Source organism: Otolemur garnettii, unplaced genomic scaffold (assembly GCF_000181295.1).
Source record: "Otolemur garnettii isolate 467f Iridium unplaced genomic scaffold, OtoGar3 scaffold00080, whole genome shotgun sequence".
In the NCBI taxonomy this organism is placed as follows: domain Eukaryota; kingdom Metazoa; phylum Chordata; class Mammalia; order Primates; family Galagidae; genus Otolemur; species Otolemur garnettii.
Window position 1 is genome coordinate 3,229,010 of NW_003852475.1, and position 20,208 is coordinate 3,249,217.

General features: G+C 38.0%; 1 protein-coding gene across 1 annotated transcript in view; it reads left to right on the top strand.

The window, feature by feature from the left end:
• The window catches only part of RAB3GAP1 (RAB3 GTPase activating protein catalytic subunit 1), a 107,767-nt gene that overhangs the window by 31,313 nt on the left and 56,246 nt on the right, over positions 1-20,208 (top strand). Inside the window, exons 4-6 of the mRNA XM_023515852.1 lie at positions 3,393-3,534; positions 15,190-15,309; positions 17,181-17,346. Of these exons, the coding sequence (XP_023371620.1) occupies positions 3,393-3,534; positions 15,190-15,309; positions 17,181-17,346 (428 nt within the window). The remainder of the gene's footprint in view (positions 1-3,392; positions 3,535-15,189; positions 15,310-17,180; positions 17,347-20,208) is intronic.

Here is a 20,208-nt window from a genome sequence, read left to right on the forward strand (position 1 = left end):
CTGTGGCGTCACAGCTCACAGCAACCTCCAACTCCTGGGCTTAGGCAATTCTCTTGCCTCAGCCTCCTGAGTAGCTGGGACTGTAGGCACCCACCAAAAATACCTGGCTATTTTTTTGGTATTGTAACAGTTTGGCCGGGGCCAAGTTTGAACCTGCCACCCTCGGTATATGGGGCCAGCGCCCTACCCATTGAGCAATAGGCACTGCTAAGAAGGTAAGTTTTTACAATATATTTTTAGCTCCTGACTTATAAGAGTCATAATTTTGAATTATAAATTTTTCTTGTTTTTGTTTTGAGACAGTCTCAGTCTTTCGCTCTGGGTAGAGTGTCGTCTTGTCATACCTCACAGCAGCCTCAAACTTTTGAGCTCAAGCTATCCTCTTGCCTCAGCCTCCCCAGTAGCTGGGACTACAGGTGCCTGTCACAATGCCTGGCTAGTTTTTTTCTATTTTTAGTAGAGATGAGGGTATCACTCTTACTCAGGCTGTTCTCAAACTCCTAAGCTCAAATAGTCCACCTGCTTCAGCCTCCCAGATTGCTAGGATACAGGCATAAGCTACCACACATGGCTGAATTACATATTTAGTTTTCTTAATTCAGTAGTAAACTTCAGAAATGTTTCATATATGCAGAGTTGCTTCACATCTGAAGTAGAGTATGAGATAGTTCTGCATCTGAAATAGAACTAGCTGGGCTAGTTTAAATAAAAATAGCCAGGCATTTTTTTTGGTGGGCACCTGCAGTTCTGCAGCTATTCAGCACTAGAATAGTGCTATTTGTTTTAAAAACAAATTAAATTGGAGTGTATTATTGAATACCTAATAAGTGTTAAGTACCCTGCCAAGCCCTCTTGAACCCAAACTTAAAAGAAGCTCACATTCCAGTGGGGAGATACAGATAAGTAATAATAATAGGAGGTAGAAAGTAATAAGGGGCATCCCAGAGTACCAATAAAGTTCTAGAGTTCAGAGGAGAGAAAAGACCAGTTTTAATTGGGAGAGCTTAAAAAAGATGTTACAGAGAATTAAGCAAGTAAGCTGGGCTCTGAAGGATTTGCAAATAAGGGAAATTTATCTATTGATTTCACAGTTTAGTCAGTGTACTATTATTTTGATATACTCCAGATTTTGGAGTTAGACCAAGTATATTAAAACTCTGGCTTTTCTACGTACTAGTTATTTGACATCTCTGAACTTGAATTATCTCATTTGTAAAATGAAGTAATATTACCTGGAAGGTTAATGTGAAAATGTAATGAGATATTGTAGATAAGCAATGATCTCAGTACGTGACCCATGCTAGATACTCAGTAAATGGTGGTTATAATTGTTAATAGATCACATCATCCATCTTGAGATATACTAGTGTATCATGGTGAGTAAGCAAAGTATTAAAAAAACATGAATTTCAGAGCTGTCGGTCAAATGCCCTTCTTTAATCACTCAGCAAATAAACAGGCCAATGTATATTAACATTTTTCTGATTAAAACCAATTATCATCTATAAGCAGAGACTTGAAATATCTATGCCTTTTCTTGTATAGGAATAGAACTATATTACTTTTGGCTCTGCACCTGTACCTCAGCAGCTAGGGTGCCAGTCACATACACCAGAGCTGGCGGGTTTGAATCTAACTGGGGCCTGCCAAACAACAATGACAACTACAGCAAAAAATGACCAGGTGTTGTGGCAGGCGCCTGTAGTCCCAGCTACTTGGGGGCGGAGGCAGGACAATCACTTGAGCCCAGGAGTTGGAGGTTGCTGTGAGCTGTGGTACAATAGCGCTCAACCCAGGGCAATAGCTTGAGGTTCTGTCTCAAAAAAAAAAAGAAAAGAAAAGAAAAGAAAACAGTGAATTTAAGCTAGATTAACCATCATTGTATATATGGTGCAGTTTTATTTTAATTTGGTTGTGATTGAAGCTATAACTAATGGTGAAAGTTATAAGTAAACCATTAGGCTCAGCTTCAGAGCTACACATTTAAAACTATTTTATCAGAGGTCAGAAGATTTGAGCACTGATCTTTTTTGGGGGGGGAGGTGTTGCCCATTGCTTTGGTTATATGTAGCGTCAAGTCATTAGTGTTGTATTTACTCCTTTAGCAAAATTAAAAATACAGATTTGCTAAGCAACCATAGCTATACAATAAAAAGTATTTTTTATGAACAGATACTAGTTATGTTTTGAATTTATTATATTACAGGCTGTCCCCAGACTACAAACCAAATAGGTTCTGTAGCTTTGTTCCTAAGTTGAATTTGTATCGAAGTTGGAATGGGTACATTGGTCTGCCTATTAACCTGTAATAGCTCTCATTCAGAAATGCAGATGTTTATAATTCAGGGACTTAACTGTAATCGTCTCCATCTGTAAGTAAGAGTTGAGTTGTACATAGGCAGATGTTTTTAACTCAATGACTGCCTGTATATACATATTTTTGTGAGCTTAATGATCATTGCTGTTAGCGTCTTATTATGACAATTTAAGTGCATAAAGGTATATGGGTTAGAAGTGGGAAGCTGAGTGGAGGTTTTACAAGAACAATTTAAGATGTTAGAGGCACAAAGTGATTCTATTAATAAGCAACTGAGAGATGAGGAGGGGAAAAAGAATTAAATAGCCTGAATTTGGGACAAGTGGGAATTAAGACTGGGAGAAATGAGTCAGGGAACTGCTGCTGTGTTAACACATTGTTGACTGGCAGTTTTACATGGAAACTAACCATGTTACTGGTAACTTATGACCATTCAACAATGTGTTAAGATGGCTAGGGGACCAGAAAAGCTAGCTGTGTAGGGTGGCACCTGTTGGCTCAGTGAGTAGGGCGCCGGCCCCATATCCCGAGGGTGGCAGGTTCAAACCCAGCCCCAGCCGAACTGCAACCAAAAAGCAGCTGGGCACTGTGGCAAGTGCCTGTAGTCCCAGCTACTCGTGAGGCTGAGGCAAGAGACTCACTTAAGCCCAGGAGTTGGAGGTTGCTTTGAGCTGTCTGATGCCACGGCACTCTACCAAGGGTGATAAAGTGAGACTCTGTCTCTACAAAAAATAGTAATAATAATAAGGAAAGAGAAAGCTAGCTGTGGAGGTGATATGAAGTTAACAGATCTCTAAGAATTTTGAAGAAAAGTGAAACAAGGGCAAGGAAAGAAGAACAAGTCAAACAAAGCTTTTTAGTAAGGGTGAGTAATTGTTTGGATTATGACTTAGAAGCAAAAAAAAAAAATTACAAACATGAGAATGATAGGTGTCTTTTTTATAGTCCGGCTTTGTTTGAGGGAAAGAGAGAGAGAGAGAGAAACCCTTTCCACCCAATCTTAGCTAGCTTTAGATATAAATCTTAATGTAATGGCAAAACTACATAGGCTAGCAAGGCACATGTTTCCTCAAAGCATATTATAGAACTCTGTCTGATAATGAACATAATAACTTTTCATTACCAAACATTTTTGTAGATGTTATTCCACAATCTATGCAAGATTTGCTGTGTATGAATAATGACTTTCCTCCAAGAGCACACTGCCTGGTAAGATGGTATGTATACATTTTATTCCGATAGCTTTTAGTATGATTGTTGGCGAGACTCAAAGACTGCCCTTTAGTGATTTGCTAAGAGGATTGACAATGCTTACAGTTGATTTATTACAGCAACAAGAGGCAAAGCAAAAACCAGGAAAGGGAAAAGTCACATAAAGCAAAGTCCCAAGTAAGTACAAGCTTGTAAAGAGTCCTTTCCTAATGGAGTCACATAGGATGTGCTCAATTCCTTCTGCAACAAGTTGTGACAGTTCAAGTGAAACATTGTATATCAGAGAAGCTTGTTAGAGGCTCAGCCCCTAAGGTTTTTAATTGGGGGCTGGTCATGTAGGTACCCTCTGATTGGGATATACCAAAAGTTTAGACTCCCACAAGGAACGTATTTAGGATAACCACATTGTACAAACAGTTTAGGCAGAGTGAGTAACTTTTAATCAATTCTGGGAGTGATGAGAACTCGTTCTAAATCCAAATTTCCAGGTATCAGCCAAGAGCCAACCTTGCCAGCAAGGTTGTAATTGAAACTGTAACTAAAGGGTGACAAAAGCCCTGTCCACCCTTTTCTTCACAGTGTGTTTCATAATCAAGGGTAGTACCTCAGGGTCCTTAAACTTTTTAAACAGGGGGCCAGTTCACTGTCCCTCAGACCATTGGAGGGCCAGACTGCGGGCCCGGGGACGAGTCGGCTGCTAAGCAGGACGGGAAGCGAAGGCAAAAACACCTGGCAGGCTGGATAAATGTCCTAGGTGGGCCGCATGTGGCCCACAGGCCATAGTTTGAGGATGCCTGGCATAGAACATTTAAGTATCATAAAAATTTTAATATCATTGGATATTATCTTGAAATAAAATGTTGATCTGAGTTATGTAGTAAAATCAAAACTCACTTATGTCTAAACAATAAATGTGATACATTAATGTAAGAAGTGCAGTAGTCCCTCATTATCTATAGTTTTGCTTTCTGCAGTTTTGGTTACCCATATTCTACTGTAGTCCAAAAAATAAGTTTTAGATTTTACCCTATTCTGAGTAGCATGATGAAATCTCATTCTATCCCATCTGGGAGGTGAATCTTGCCCTTGTCCAGCATAGATACACTGTATACTCTGCCCTCCCATCAGTCACTTATTCTTGGTTATCAGATGGACAAATCACAAGAAGAAAGGTGAATATAGAAAACTAAAATATCTTAGGGAGAGAGAGACTATATTCACGTAACTTTTATCACAGAACATTGTGATCATTTTTCTATTTTATTGTTATTAGGGCTCTCACTGTGCCTAATTTATAAGTTAAACTTTATCATTGGTACGTATGTATAGGGAAAAACAGTATGCGTCAGGTTTGGTACTATCTGCATTATCAGGTATCCAATAGGGTTCTTAATGTATCTACCAAGGAAAAAGGAGGACTATAGCATATCACACTTATTTATGTATGTACGTTTATATTTGACAGTCACTCTTTTGCCCTGGGTAGAATGCCCTGGCATTATACCTCACAGCAGCTTCAAACTCTTGGGCTCAAGAGATCCTCTTGCCTCAGCTTCCCGAGTAACTGGGACTACAGGTGCCTGCCAGAATGCTGGGCTAGTTTTTCTAGTTTTAGTAGATGGTGTCTCTCTCTTGCTCAGGCTGGTCTCGAACTCCTGAGCTCAGGCAATCCACCTGTCTTGGCCTCCCAGGGTGCTAGGATTATAGGTGTGAGCCACTGCAACTATCTAACATATCACATTTTAAAAAGATCTTTCTAAGGTTTTTCAATTATTCAAAGAGTCTCTGAACTTTATTTACTTATTTATTTATTTATTTATTTTGGCGACAGGATCTCATTATGTTACCCTCAGTAGAATGCTATAGCATCACAGCTCACAGCAACCTCAAACTCTTGGTCTTAAGTGATTCTCTTGCCTCAGCCTCCCAAGTAGCTGAGACTACAGGTACCTACCACAACACCCAGCTATTTTTTTGTTACAGTTGTCATTGTTGCTTTAGCTAGCCCAGGCCAGGTTTGAACCCGCCTGGTTCAGTGTGTGTGGCCAGCACCCTACCCACTGAGCTACGGACATCACCAACTTTATTTATTTTGGATGAGATGATGTTAAAACATACACAGTATCATAGAGCATGGGCTTTGCATGAATGCATTCATTCAACATTAATTGAATATCTACTGTTTTTTGTTTGTTTTTTTTTGAGACAGAGCCTCAAGCTATCCCCCTGGGTAGAGTGCAGTGGCATCACAGCTCACAGCAACCTCCAACTCCTGGGCTCAACCGAGTCTCTTGCCTCAGCCTCCCAAGTAGCTGGGACCACGGGCGCCCACCACAATGCCTGGCTATTTCTTGGTTGCAGCTGTCATTGTTGTTTTTGGTGAGATCAGGCTGGATTCGAACCCACCACCTTAAGTGTATGTGGCTTGTGCCTTAGCCACTTGAGCCACAGGCCCTGAGCCAATATCTATAGTTTTGCCAGAAACTAAATTAGGTTTAATTCATAGCTCAGGCACTTAGTATCTCTGCAACTTTGGGCAAGTTACTTAATTTCTCAGAGTTCATTTCTGCACTGGTAAAGTCAGAAAAATAATAGGTACCTTCAGGGTAGTTGTGAGCATTAAATAAGATACTGACACCTAATAGATTTATCAAAATGTGAATGCTGTCCCATAACTTCTGTTCAGCTTTTTAATATGTATTTTCCAAAACTGCTTGGCACATAGTCCATGGTTAAAAATATTTATTAAGGGCTGGGTATGGTGGCTCACACCTGTAATCCTAGCACTCTGGGAGGCCAAGGTGGGTAGATTGCCTGAGCTCACAGGTTTGAGACCAGCCTGAGCCAGAGCAAGACCTTGTCTAGTAGCAGGGCCATTGTGGTGGGTGCCTGCAGTCCCAGTTACTTGGGAGGCTGAGGCAAGAGAATCTCTTGAGCCCAAGAGTTTGAGGTTGCTGTGAGCTATGATACCATGGCACTCTATTGAGGGCGACAAAATGAGACTCTGTCTCAAGAAAAATAAAAAATATATATATATATATTTGTTGAATGAATAAATGAAACCTTTTAATGTATTGATGTAAATAACTTGTTTGTAGAGTTTTTTTTAACCTTTTGGGTTACTTTTTTAAAGTTAGCATACAATAAAATTGACTTTTTAGGGGGAGGAGAACAGTTCTGTGACTTTTTAGGGGGAGATGAATAGTTCTAGAATTAGAAAACACATAATTTTCTAATATTACAAAAATCAGATGAAAGTGGAAAACATTATTCTTAGTAAAGCATCAAGAATGGAGAAGCAAGAATCCCATATATTCAATTCTGATATGAGGACAATTAATGACCTAGTACATGCTGGGAGGTGGGGGAAGAGGAGAGCAGAGAGAGGGAAGGAGGGAGGAAAGTGGGGGGCGGGTCACAGTGTGCGACATACCTTACGGGGGCCGGACACAATTATAAGAGGGACTTTACCTAACAAATGAAATCAGTGTAACCTGGTTCTTTGTACCCTCAATGAATCCCCAACAATAAAAAAGAAAGGAGGAGAGAGAGAGAGAAGGAAGGCAGAAACAGAAAGAAGGAAGGAAGGAAGACAGGAACAGAAGGAAGGAAGGGAGGGAGGGAGGAAAGGAAGGCAGAAAGTCAAGAAGGAAGGAGTTTTTAAGAAAGGCTAGAAGGAAGGAAGGAAGAAGGGAAGGAGGAAAGGGAGAGTTCTGTAACACCCCAATAACCTCTCTTGTCCCTTAGTAGGCACACCCTCCCTACATCCTTATAATCTCTGGAATCATTGATCTATTCTTGGTCATTGTAATTCTGTCCTTTTGAGAGTGTCTATAAATAGAATTATACCATATGAAACCTTTTGAGACTGGCTTCTTTTACTCAACATGGTGCCTTTGCGATCTTTTGAAGTAAATTCTGTATATCAATAGTTTGTTCCATTTTATTGCTGAGTAGTATTTTATTGTAAAGATATCCCACAGTTTATTTACTCACTCATTCATTGATGGATATTAGGATTGTTTTGGGGTTTTGGCATTTATGAATAGAGCTGCTATGAATATTTATGTATAGGTTTTTGTGTGAAAATATATCTTCAGTTCACTTGGGTAAATACCTAGAGTAGGATTGTTAAGTCATAGGTAAATCCATGTTTGACTTTATAAGAAACTACCACATTGCTTTCTTGAGTAAGCTGTACCATTTTGCATTCCCACCAGTGGTATATGAGAATTTTAGTTTTTATATTCTTACTAGCTCTTGGTATGGTCAGTATGTTTTATTTTAGCTATTCTAGTAGGCATGTAGTAGTATCTCATCCTAATTTTACTTTTTATTTTGAATATTGTTTGTGTTTTTATTTCCCATTTGATCTTCTCTGTGTTCAAGTCTTTTGTGTATATATATGTGTGTATATATATATATATTTTTTTTTTTTTTAATTGGGCTGTTTTCTTACTATTGAGTTTTTAAGAGTTCTTCAAGTATTGGATATGTCTTTTTTAGAATATCTAATTTGCAAACATTTTCTCCCACACTATAATTTATCTTTTCATTTTCTTTGCAATGTCTTTTCTAAAACAAGTTTTAAAATTTGATGAAGTTCTGTTCATTGATTTTTTTATTTTATGGATTGTGCTTTTGGTGCCATGTTTAAGGACTCTTTGCTCTAGATCACAAATCTTGTATTTTGTAAAGATAATTTTTTTTATTTTGGAATAATTTTAAGTTTATAGAAAAATGGAAGACTGTTCAGGTATACTACTCACTTGATTTATCTTACACATGGTACATGTGCCAAAACTGAAAAACTAACATCAGTACATCATTATTAGCTAAACTTAACTAGTTTTTCCACTAATGTCTATTTTTTATTCAGGGATCCAGTCTAGGATACCACATTGCATTTACTCATCTTGTCTCTCATCTCTGAAAGTTTCTGAGTCTTTGTTTTTCATTGTTTCAGTAGTTTGAGGTATTGGTCAGGTATTTTGTGGAATCTCCCTCAATTTGAGTTGGTCTTACGTTTTTCTTAAGATTACCCAAGGGTTAGGGGTTTTTGGAAGGATTACCACAGAGGTGAGGTACTCTTCTTATGATATCAGGGTACATAATGTTGTGACTTAATCATTGGTCGTATTGACTTTGATCACCAGGCCAGTTCTCCTGGGATTTATTATAAAAGGTTTACATTTTACATTTTACTTTCTGATAGGGTCAAACCCCACTCAAATAGGGTAGACCTGCCTAAAAGAATCAATCCACTACCCTACCCCACCAGATGTCCCACCTGAGAAAGGTAAATGGACCAACCCCTATCCTTACAACAGATGTTCAACCCAGGAAAGGGAATGTCCAGACTCCCAACTTCCTGACCTTCAAACATCCCCCCACCCCCATTACTTACATGTGGATTTCTTCCTGGCCCAGTTGGAAATCTTCCCACCTACACCCAGGTGGAATAAAGCCATTTTAATTGCACAAACTGGGCCTTTGTTTTTGTTTCATCTTGTGCCTTGGAATAATCTTTCATCTTTGGCTCCTTAACCTTTCACTTTCCAAGTTAATTTTTATATAAAGTAGGAAGTTTAGGTTAAGGTTCTTCTTCTGTATATATTGATGTTCAGTTGTTCCAACACTGTTTATTGAAGAGTATTCTTTCTCCTCTCAATTGCTTCCTTACCTTCATTTAAAATAATTTGGGTTTGTGTGTCTCTGCACTCTTCACTCCTATAGTTTTATAGTAAGTCTTAAAATTGGGAAGTGTGATTTCTGCAATTTTATTTTTCTTTTTTCAAAGTTATTCTTGCTATTCTAGCTTCTCTGCCTTTCCTTTTATATTGTAGAATTGGGTTGTCTATATCAACAAAAAATTCTAGAATTTTGATTAGATTAACCAACCTTAAATCTTTAGGTTAGTTTGGGGAGAATTAACATCTTTCTCATGCCATTTCTTTCATTTTATGAGCATGGTGGGTCTCTCCAATTATTTAATACTTTCTTGATTACTTTCATCAGTGTCTTACAGTTTTTAGCATATAGAACACATATTTTGTGACATTTATACCTAATTATTGCTTTTTTTTCATTTCCAATTGTTCATTGCTCATTGATAGTATATAGGAATATGACTAATTTGTTTTGTTGTAGACTTTGTATCCTATGACCTTGCTAAACTCAGTTATTAGTTCTGGGAGGAGTTTTGTAGTTTCTTTGAGATTTTCTGTATAAACAATCATGTTGTCTGTGAATATGGGTAGTTTTATTTCTTTGGCTGTCTGGTTTTTTTGTTATATTTGTTTTTTCCTTTTAAAACTGGCTAGAGATTCCGGTAGGAGTAGTAACAGTGGATGTCTTTGTCTTGTTCCTGATCTCAGAAACATTTAGTCACTTACCATTAAGGTATTTTTTCTTTAGATCAGCAGTTCTCAACCTGTGGGTCGCGACCCCTTTGGGGGTCGAACGATCCTTTCACAGAGGTCGCCTAAATAAATCCTGCATATCAGATATTTACATTATGATTCATGACAGTAGCAAAATTACAGTTATGAAGTAGCAACGAAAATAATTTTATGGTTGGGGGTCACCACAACATGAGGAACTGTATTAAAGGGTTGCAGCATTAGGAAAGTTGAGAACCACTGCTTTGGGTTTTTACTATGGTGATTACATTGATTGATTTTCAGATACCTAACCAGCTTTGCATTCTCAAGATAAACTCCACTTCTTTGTGATGTAATTTGTATTTGTGTGTGTAGCTGTATTTGATATGTACTTTAGTGTCCATGTTCATAAGGGCTATTGGCCTGTAGTTTTCTTTTACTTTGGTATCAGGGTAATCTGGCCTTATGATGTGAGTTGGGAAGACTCACATTTTCCAGAAGAGACTATGTAAAATTGATGTTGTCTTCTTTAATTGGTTTTTTTTTTTTTTTGCGATTTTTGGCCGGGGCCAGGTTTGAACCCACCACCTCTGGTATATGGGGCCAGCACCCTACTCCTTGAGCCATAGGTGCCGCCCTCTTTAATTGTTTGATAAAATTTGCCATTGAAACTTTCTGGGCCTGGTGCTCTCATTTTCTTGAGGTCACAGTCCCTTCTAAGGTCCAGGCTTTTACCAGAAGTCTTAGTTCTTATTCCTTTCTTCATGCACACCTGTATTCCTGAGACACCTTTCAACAATAGAACATTAAAACCTCTGTGGCATTTGAGATTGATGAACTAGGCAGGGCATAGTGGCTCACATCTGTAATCCCAGCATGCTGGGAGGCTAAGGCAGGTGGATTGCCTAAGGTCTGGAGAAATCAGCCTGAGCCAGTGAGAGACCCCATCTCTAAAAATAGCTGGGTGTTGTGGCTGGTGCATGTAGTCCCAGCTACTTGGGAAGCTGAGGCAAGAGAATTACTTGAGCCCAAGTGTTTGAGGTTGCTGTGAGCTATGACACCATGGCACTCTACCGGGGGTGACAAAGTGAGACTCTGTCTCAAAAAAGAGAGAGATTGGTGGACTAAATCTAAAGGATATACAGGAAAACTGGTGTGTTTAGGTTATAGAGAGATTGGTGATAACATCCAAAAGATTGTAGCTTCCTGATCCCAGTCCCTCATAAACAAAGGCACTATTGTAAAGGATAATATTTGAGTGATACTGTGCTTCTGAAAGTGTAGTATCCAGCTTAGCTTTTTTATGTTTATTATGAAGATGGGCCATTCTTGGATATAGCATAGCCTGTATATGTGCCAAAGACTTCTTTCCCTGGACTGGGTACACCTCATCAATCTGAGAGTTATATAATTCACATTATGACTGCTAGGATAAAATACACAGAGTTCTCAGTGTTCTCATAAAAATGTACTTTTCTTTCTTCATTTTCAGCCTCCCCAGTCCATCACAGCATAGTTTTGCAGGCACTTACCCTGTAAAATATCAGCTCCCAGTCCCTAGTGGTTAGTGCCTGTATCTACAGCTGATAATCTCCTGGGATTCTTCAGTCACCTCGCATGCTCACTTTCAGTTCCCTCTTGTTTCTGTTACCCTGGAATTTCCTTTGTAGTTTTTCAAATTCTACTAAGTATTTTTGTAACATTGTCATAGATATTTCTGTGTTTTCGGGGAAGGAGGGTCTGTATCAAGTCAGTTTGCCATGTGGTTAGAAGTCACTTTCAGTTTTTTTCTTCATTGATGTTTCTTAAAGATCAGGAAGCCAACAACAGAACTTCTAAGAATTGTTTTAAAATAAAGCATATTAAAGGATATGTATTTTCTTTTATTCAGCAAGCATTATTTTTAAACCTTTATGAACAGAGATAGGTTTTTGCCATTTATGTGACGTGCTCAATTTTGGTATTTTATTTATTGGTCTATAACTATTTTGAGGTCTTCTAGTTTCAATTTTTAAATAAACCGCCCCCCAGATTGATGCTAAGCCTAATGATTATACAAACCTTTATGTGAATTGTACGTACCTGTATTTATTTCTTTTGATGGGTTTCATATGGTTTATTATCATCTCCTTTATGATTTATTTCCATTTTAATTGGACCTTATGATGTGAGTTTTGTTTTTTAAATAGATTATGTTTTAGAGGTTCCCAGCAAAACTGAGTGAAAGGTACAGAGATGTCTCATATATTCCCTTTCTCCACACATGCACAGCCTTCGCCATCTTCAACATCCCCCACCAGAGTAGTATGTTTGTTATATATAAGTGATGAGTCTACACCCAAACTACATAGTTTATGTTAGTATTCCTTCTTGGTCTGACTCGTCCCGAGGCCTGCAGTCCGGCCTGCAGTCCTCCAACAGTCTGAGGGACAGTGAACTGGCCCCCCTGTTTAAAAAGTTTGAGGACCCCTGGTCTAAGGGTTCCAGTTTCTCTACATCCTTGCCAACACTTCTTGTTGGTTTTTTTTGATAATAGCAATCTTAATGAGTGTGAGGTGGTATTTATTCATAGTGGATTTAATTTGCAATTCCCTTAGGTTTAGTGATGTTGAGCTTTTTTTTTTTTTTTTTTTTTTAGTGTAGCTATTTGTTTGTATCTCTTCTCTAAAGTCGAATCAAATCCTTTTCCCACTTAAAAATTTTGCTTTTTTTTTTTTTTTTTTTTAGTGTAGCTATTTGTTTGTATCTCTTCTCTAAAGTCGAATCAAATCCTTTTCCCACTTAAAAATCTGGCGTTTTTTGATTCTTTTTTTTAAGCCCCCCCTTCATATTTGTTTACTGTTGAAGATGCTATCTCAGACATGGTAGGGAAAGTAAATCAATTACTCATATAGGGACATTTAAAGATCATAATAGTAGCTAAAAGATTTTGGAATTCAGAAAAGAGAACACATTTAATGCGTGATGGTGTGGTATTTGAGGTAAATCCTTTTTAAAAGGGGATCTTTAGGTTTTGGATATTTGGAACGGTAGTAGACGGGCAGAAAGGGAGACATTCTATATAGAGGAAACGAATATATAGGGGATAGAAAGTATATTGGAGATAAATAGAAAGCAATTCAGTTGGGCTTATTTGTTATTAATGGGAATATATGCTGGCACCGTGTGTGTATGTGTGTGTGTGTGTGTGTGTTATGGACAGCATGGTAGTTGTTTGGCAACAGCTATCAGTGTTAAAAATGTATATGTTCTTTTATCTGACACTGCTAGGAATTTATTATACAGATAATACTTGTAGAAACAGACAATTGCAGTGTTATCGCAGCAGCACAAAAGTAGAAACAAAATACTGATCAGCAGGTGACTGCCCTTTGAAAAGAAGGTATAGAAAATATATACAGATAGTATAATGTTATTTGGGAATAAGGTGTTACAAGGACAGAGGGAACATTTCTGGAAGAATAACCAGGACACTGTTGACTGTTTCACACTAGTGTGGGGAATGGCAAGGGGTAATGTTCATTAATTTTGTTCTCTTTCTTCCAAGGACATTTTAAAAAAAGAAAATGTCAGAGCTTAAAATTCAAAGCTCTGGATTCTTTCCATTATTTGATTCCACTCTGCATAATTAATTTTGATTTTAGGGGTAGGAGGGTGGAGAGGTGAGGAAATAAGGTTAAGTTTTTGTTATCTAAACAATAAAGTGGCTTGGAGCCTGTGGCTCAGCGGCCAGGGCACCAGCCACATACACCAGAGCTGTCAGGTTTGAATCCAGCCCGGGCCTGCCAAACAACAATGACAACTACAACCAAAAAATAAAAATAGCTGGGCATTGTAGAGGGTGCCTATAGTCCCAGTTACTTGGGAGGCTGAGGCAAGAGTTTGAGATTACTGTGAGCTGTGACACCACCGCATTCTACCAAAGGTGACAAAGTGAGACTCTGTCTCAAAAAAAAAAACAATAAACTGATCATGAATTAGTTTTTTTTAATCTTTACTGCTATTTGAGTGATTTTTTGAGGAGAGTTTATAAAAATAAGCATTGGTAACTTTACATATGTAATGATTGAAATTAATTAGGCAAATGAGTAATGCTTTTCATAAATTCTTTATTTATAAAAATATTAGATAAAAATAGGCCAGGCAAGGTGGCTCATGACTGTAATCTTTGAGAGGTGGACTCGGGAGGATCACTTGAGGCCAGGAGTTTGGATTAGCCTGGACAACTTATTGAACCTTGTCTCTACAAGTCTATATTGACTAGACTTGGTGGTGCTTCCTGTAGTCTTTTTACTGGGGAGACTGAGGCAGGAAGATCTCTTGTGTCTAGGAGTTTAAAGTTTCAGGGAGCTATGATTGTGCCACTATACTCCAGCCTGGGCAACAGAGTTAGACCAGTCTTTTAACGAAATAAAATAAAAATATAGTGAGAAGTAAATAGGACAGGAATTTTCAGTGGGCAAGATCACTAACTTGACTTTACATTTTTGTAAAATTTGGCAGCAAATTTGTACCTATAAAGAATGTGGCAACTAAATAAGACGTTTTCATTAAATGTAGGTAATTAGAGTAAGATTAAGCAGTTTTATAGTAATTTTGTGACTTCTATCTAATGTATGTTATTGAATACAAGAATTCCTTAATTGAGATACTTGTGATAATTGATAAACTGTGTTTTCAGTTTTCAATACAAGAATTCCTTAATTGAGATGCTTGAGATAATTGATAAACTGTGTTTTCACTTTGAGACAGCACATACACATCATAGCTAATAATTTCCCTTTAATTTAGTGAATCTATCAAACATTACTTTTGGGGAGGTGCCTGTGGCTCAAGCACCAGCCCCATATACCTGAGGTGGCGGGTTCAAACCTGGCCCAGCCAAAAAAAATCCCCCAAAAAAACAAAACAAAAACTTTACTTTCTACATTGGTAGACTTAATGCTGTCATTCATTGCAACAAGATTTGAATATTTGCATTTTTCTTTTATCTTATAAACTTGACTTTTAAGGCAAAACTATTATTTAATGGTCTTTCTTTGTGATTTCAGTAAATTGCTTTTAATTTGTAAAGAATACAGGGGAGCTAGTAGGTGGATGATTGAAGTGCTTCTTAAAGAAAATTCAGATTGTTGTAGGTTCAATTGTCCTTTAAAAAAAGAAACACCAGTAGTTTAAACCTAACTTGTTAAATTTCCTGCAAGGAAATTTTTTCATGTTTTTTAAATAATGGATTTTTTAATTCCTCTGTTTAATGCAGTCATTTATTTCTTTAAGGTACGGGCTGCGTGAGTTCCTGGTGATTGCCCCAGCTGCACACAGTGATGCTGTTCTCAGTGAATCCAAGTGCAACCTTCTTCTGAGTTCTGTTTCTATTGCATTGGGAAACACTGGCTGGTGGGTGGACATTTCTAAAAACCTAAACAATAAGTTAAAACTGTTTTTAATGATAATTTATGAAGAAAAATGGTTATTAAATGTGAGATTTTTGATTATAATTAGGAATTTAGGAAATACATATTGTTAAATTAATTTGGCCTGAGGCTACCTCCATAATTGCATCCTTGCATAAAGAACTGCTGATAATTTAGTCCATATACAAACTGCAAGCTTAATTTAGAAGTATCCTTTTGGATCATCGAGCTGAGTCTTCGTCACAGCAACTAAGGTTTGGCCAATCACAGGCTGCCAGCTGATCAGACCATTCCCAAACAAGGCACTTTTGGAGCAGTAACTCATCATGCTGTTTCTGTTCCTCACTTCCATTTTCTGTCTGTAATTGCTGTATACTTCAGGAATGGACTTCTTTCTCTGAATCTCTTCTGGTTCTGGAGGCTGCCCAATTCTCAATTCATTCTTTACTCAAATACATTATGTTAAATTTAATTTGTTGAAAAAATTTTCTTTCTTTTCCTTTTTTTTGGAGACAGAGTCTTATTCTGTTGCCTAGACTAGAGTGCAGTAGCAATAATGTAACTCACTATAGCTTTGACTTTCTGGGCTCAGGTGATCAAATAATCTTCCTGCCTCAGCCTCCCCAGTATCTGGGACTATAGGCAGGTACCAGCACATCTGACTAATTTTTTTATTGCTTTTTGTTGTTGTTGTTAGAGATGGGGTCTCACTGTGTTCCCTAAGCTCAAACCCCTGGCTTCAGGCCTCCCACAATGCTAGGATTACAGTTGTGAGCCACAATGGGTAGTCTGAAATTTTTCTTTTAACAGTATGCTTGCATATTATTATACTGGAATTTGATATATAAGGACAAAACTAGCAAAATCTATATGGAGGCTATTTCTTTTTTTTTTTTTTTTTTTTTTTTTTGAGACAGAGCCTCAAGCTGTCCCCCTGGGTAGAGTGCTATGGCATTACAGCTCACAGCAACCTCCAACTCCTGGGCTCAAGCGAGTCTCCTGCCTCCGCCTCCCAAGTAGCTGGGACCACAGGCGCCCGCCACAACGCCCGGCTATTTTTTGGTTGCAGCCGTCATTGTTGTTTTGGCGGGTCTGGGCTGGGGATTCAAACCCGCCACCTTAGGTGTACGTGGCTGGCGCCTTAGCCGGTTGAGCTATAGGCGCCGAGCCATGGAGGCTATTTCTAAAGTGAATATTATTGAAATAGTAAATGTATATTTGAAATGAAGAATAAACCATATTATCCTTTTGCGGTTTGCTTTCAAAATCTATTTCTGTTACAAAATCAAGTTTTATATATTATTTATTTATTTGTTTACTTTTGAGACAGTCTCACTCTGTTGCCCTTGGTAGAGTGCCTGAAGCATCATAGCTCACAGCAACCTCAAACTCTTGGGCTTAAGCAGTCCTCTTGCCTCAGCGTCCCAAGTACCTAGGACTACAGGCACCTGCCACATGCTGACTCGTTTTTTCTACTCTAGTAGCCATGTATCTCACTCTTGTATCAGGCTGGTATCAAACTCCTGAGCTCAGACAATCCACCAGCCTCAGGTTCCCAGAGTACTAGGATTATAGGCATGAGCCATAGCACTTGGCCCTGACTTTTAGCCATTTTAGAACAATTTCTTGACTAATTATAGTGCTACTAGGTGATAATTTCTTGAATTTAACACCATAAGGAAAAAAGGAGCTAAGAATATCTTTGTCATAAACCTGTGTTTTTGGAGTGTGTCTTGTTCAGTGCTTTTAAATATTTGATATTAAAATAATTTCACATGAGGAAATTGTAAGGCTTAAGAGTTATTTAATGTTTATTAAGCTTACATTCTATTACTGTTTAATCATGTCCTGCAGTCAGGTGCCACTCTTCGTGCAGATTCATCACAAATGGCGAAGAATGTATGTAGGAGAATGTCAAGGTCCTGGTGTCCGAACTGATTTTGAAATGGTTCATCTTCGAAAAGTACCAAATCAATACACTCATTTGTCAGGTCTGCTGGATGTCTTCAAGTCAAAGATTGTAAGTTGGCATTGATATTGTCAATCTTATCTGAGATCCCGATAAAAGTAGCGATTTGGTGATTTTGTTGAGTATATAGAAGCATTTCTCTGTGCTATTGGTAACATAATTGCTTAGAAGAAAACTGACGATATAGATTCCTTTGTATATTTAAAGAAACAAACTAACCGATTATATTTTTAGTGTACTAATGCTAAAGAAACAACTGATGTTTTTAGTTTGGGTTTTCAGTCTATTAATGTGTATCTCTGGTGTTATCTCTTTGACTTTTTGTCCTCTGTAGTAATGTTGCCAATCTCCACAACTAATGAGCTTTGGGTAGCTGGTTATTTGGAGCTTTTGACTGTGAGCTTCTTAAGGTTTGAACCCTTTGGGTTCTGAATTTTTTCTTTTTTTTTTTTTAAGACTGTATTTGACTCGGCACCTGTAGCTCAGCAGCTAGAGCACCAGCCACATATGCCAGAGCTGGCGGGTTCGAACCCAGCTCAGGCCCCCACAATGACAACTACAACCAAAAAATGGCTGGTCGTTGTGATGGGTGCCTGTAGTCCCAGCTACTTGGGAGGCTGAGGCAGGAGAATTGCTTGGCCCAGGAGTTTGAAGTTGCCATGAGCTATGATGCCTCAGCACTCTTCCAAAGGCGACATAGTGAGACTCTGCCTCAAAAACAAAACAAAACAAAACTGTATTTGACTTGATTTTTAAGCTTAATTGGGCAATATGTCTAGGTCTGAGAGCAGAGCTAACTTGGACTGCTGAATATAGCTTTTTGGCCTATAAAACACAACTACAGGCTGAGTGTGGTGAATCATGCCTGTAATCCCAGCACTTCAGTAGGCAGAGGCAGGGGCCTTACTTGAAGCCAGGAGTTTTAAGACCAGCCTGGGCAACCTAGTGAGATTCCTATCTCTACAAACAGTAAAAAACAAATTAGCCAGACATGGTGGCACATGACTGTAGTCTTAGGTTACTTGGGAGGCTAAGCTGGGAAGATCACTTAAGCCCAGGAGTTTGAGGTTGTTGTGACCTATGATAATGCCACTGCACTCCCCGCTGGACAACAGAGTGAGACTCTGTCTCGGTCTTTTTTTCTTTTTTTATTGAATGGTAACTATGTACATTAATGCACTTCTAGGGTACAGTGTGGGGTTTTCATATGCAATCCAAAATACTTCCATCAAACTGGTCAACACAGCCTTCATGTCATTTTCTCAGTTATTGTTTTAAAACATTACATTCTACTCTTAGAAAGATTCACTTGTACCCCTGTAAGATAAACCTCAGAAGAGATCCCTCCAATGTGAGACTCTGTCTCAAAAAACCTCACTAAGAAACAAAACAAAACTTTCGAGGCTCTGAAATGCCTTAAGTACTGCTTAATTCTACATGTAGGATTTTGGGAAATTTTTGAGAAAGGCAAGCATATGTTGATATCTCCATTAGTTTTCTTTTTCTCCCACCAGAAGTCTTTGGTTATATTTAAAATTTTTAGATCAAATTTTTGGTTAGATGCAATTATTAATACTTTATTCCTTCTTAAGAAAATACAAATGAACATTATTTTGAGTCATACCTCTATGTAGCTCAACTTCTTTTTTGAAAGTAGGGACTAGCTTGATCTGTCGAGCATACTGTAGGATAGTTATTAGCTGTACTTAAAAGTTTTCATCAGATTCTCTGTCAAAATTTTAACAAAACTCACTCTTCTGATATGAAACATTTCTCAAAATTGATCTGAGAAGAATTGAACTTAATTAAGATCTGATTTGGGTATTTTGAGCTTTTATAATAGTTAAAGCTACCCAATATGTGACTGTCCTCTATCATCTTTATAAAATTGTCTTTTTCACATGCTTCTGGGGTCTAACACTTCACTGATAGTGTATTTAATTTTCACAGAAGTATATGTATTAATAATTATTGGCAGGCTGAGCTTGGTGGCTCACACTTTTAATCTTAGTACTCTGAGAGACTGAGGTGGGTGGATTGCCTGAGCTCACAGGTTTGAGTCCAGCCTGAACCAGAGTGAGACCCTGCCTCTGAAAATAGTGGGGCATTGGGGTGGGCCCCTATAGTGCCAGCTACTTGGGCGACTGAGGTAAGGGAATCATTTGAGCCTAAGAGTTTGAGGTTGCTGTGAGCTAGGACGCCACGGCACTCTACCAAGGGTGACAAAATGAGGTTTTGTCTAAAAAAAAAAAAAAAATTGAAGGAAAAAATAATTATTAGCAAAGCCTTCTTTTTGGGAGACCCACATTGGCTGTTGTAGAGTCACCTAAAATTTAAGTTTAAATCTTCTTCTACCATAATCTTCTAAATACAGGCAGCACCTGGGTTACAAATGAGATAGTTTCTGTAGATCCGTTACTAAATTTAATTTGTGTGTAAGTTGGAACAGTTTTATTAATCTCTTATTACCTGTAATGGCCTTCATTTGTAAGTATAAGTCATACATTAGTTGGATGGTTGTAACTCAGGGACTGCCTGCATTTGAGAACTCTCTCACACCTTAGCCTTTTTTTTTTCAGTTTAAACATTTTTAATTCTTTCAGATATTCTTTACATTTTATGATGTCATATTGTGATTGTTGGTTTGGATATTTGTCTCTCTTAGGACTATTTTTTTTCCATGTTTTGGGAAATTTAGTTTGCAGGCTCATTTTGAATGAGAATTATATTTTAACATTTTGACTTTCTTTCCCATGCATCTTACCTAGTGCTTTTATAATTTTATGACCACAGAATATTTCAGAACCAAGTCCTCTTTTTCTTTCTTTTTTTTTTTCCTGAGGCATAGTCTTACTTTGTTACCCTTGGTAGAGTGCTGTGGCATCATAGCTCAAAGCAACCTCAAAATCTTGG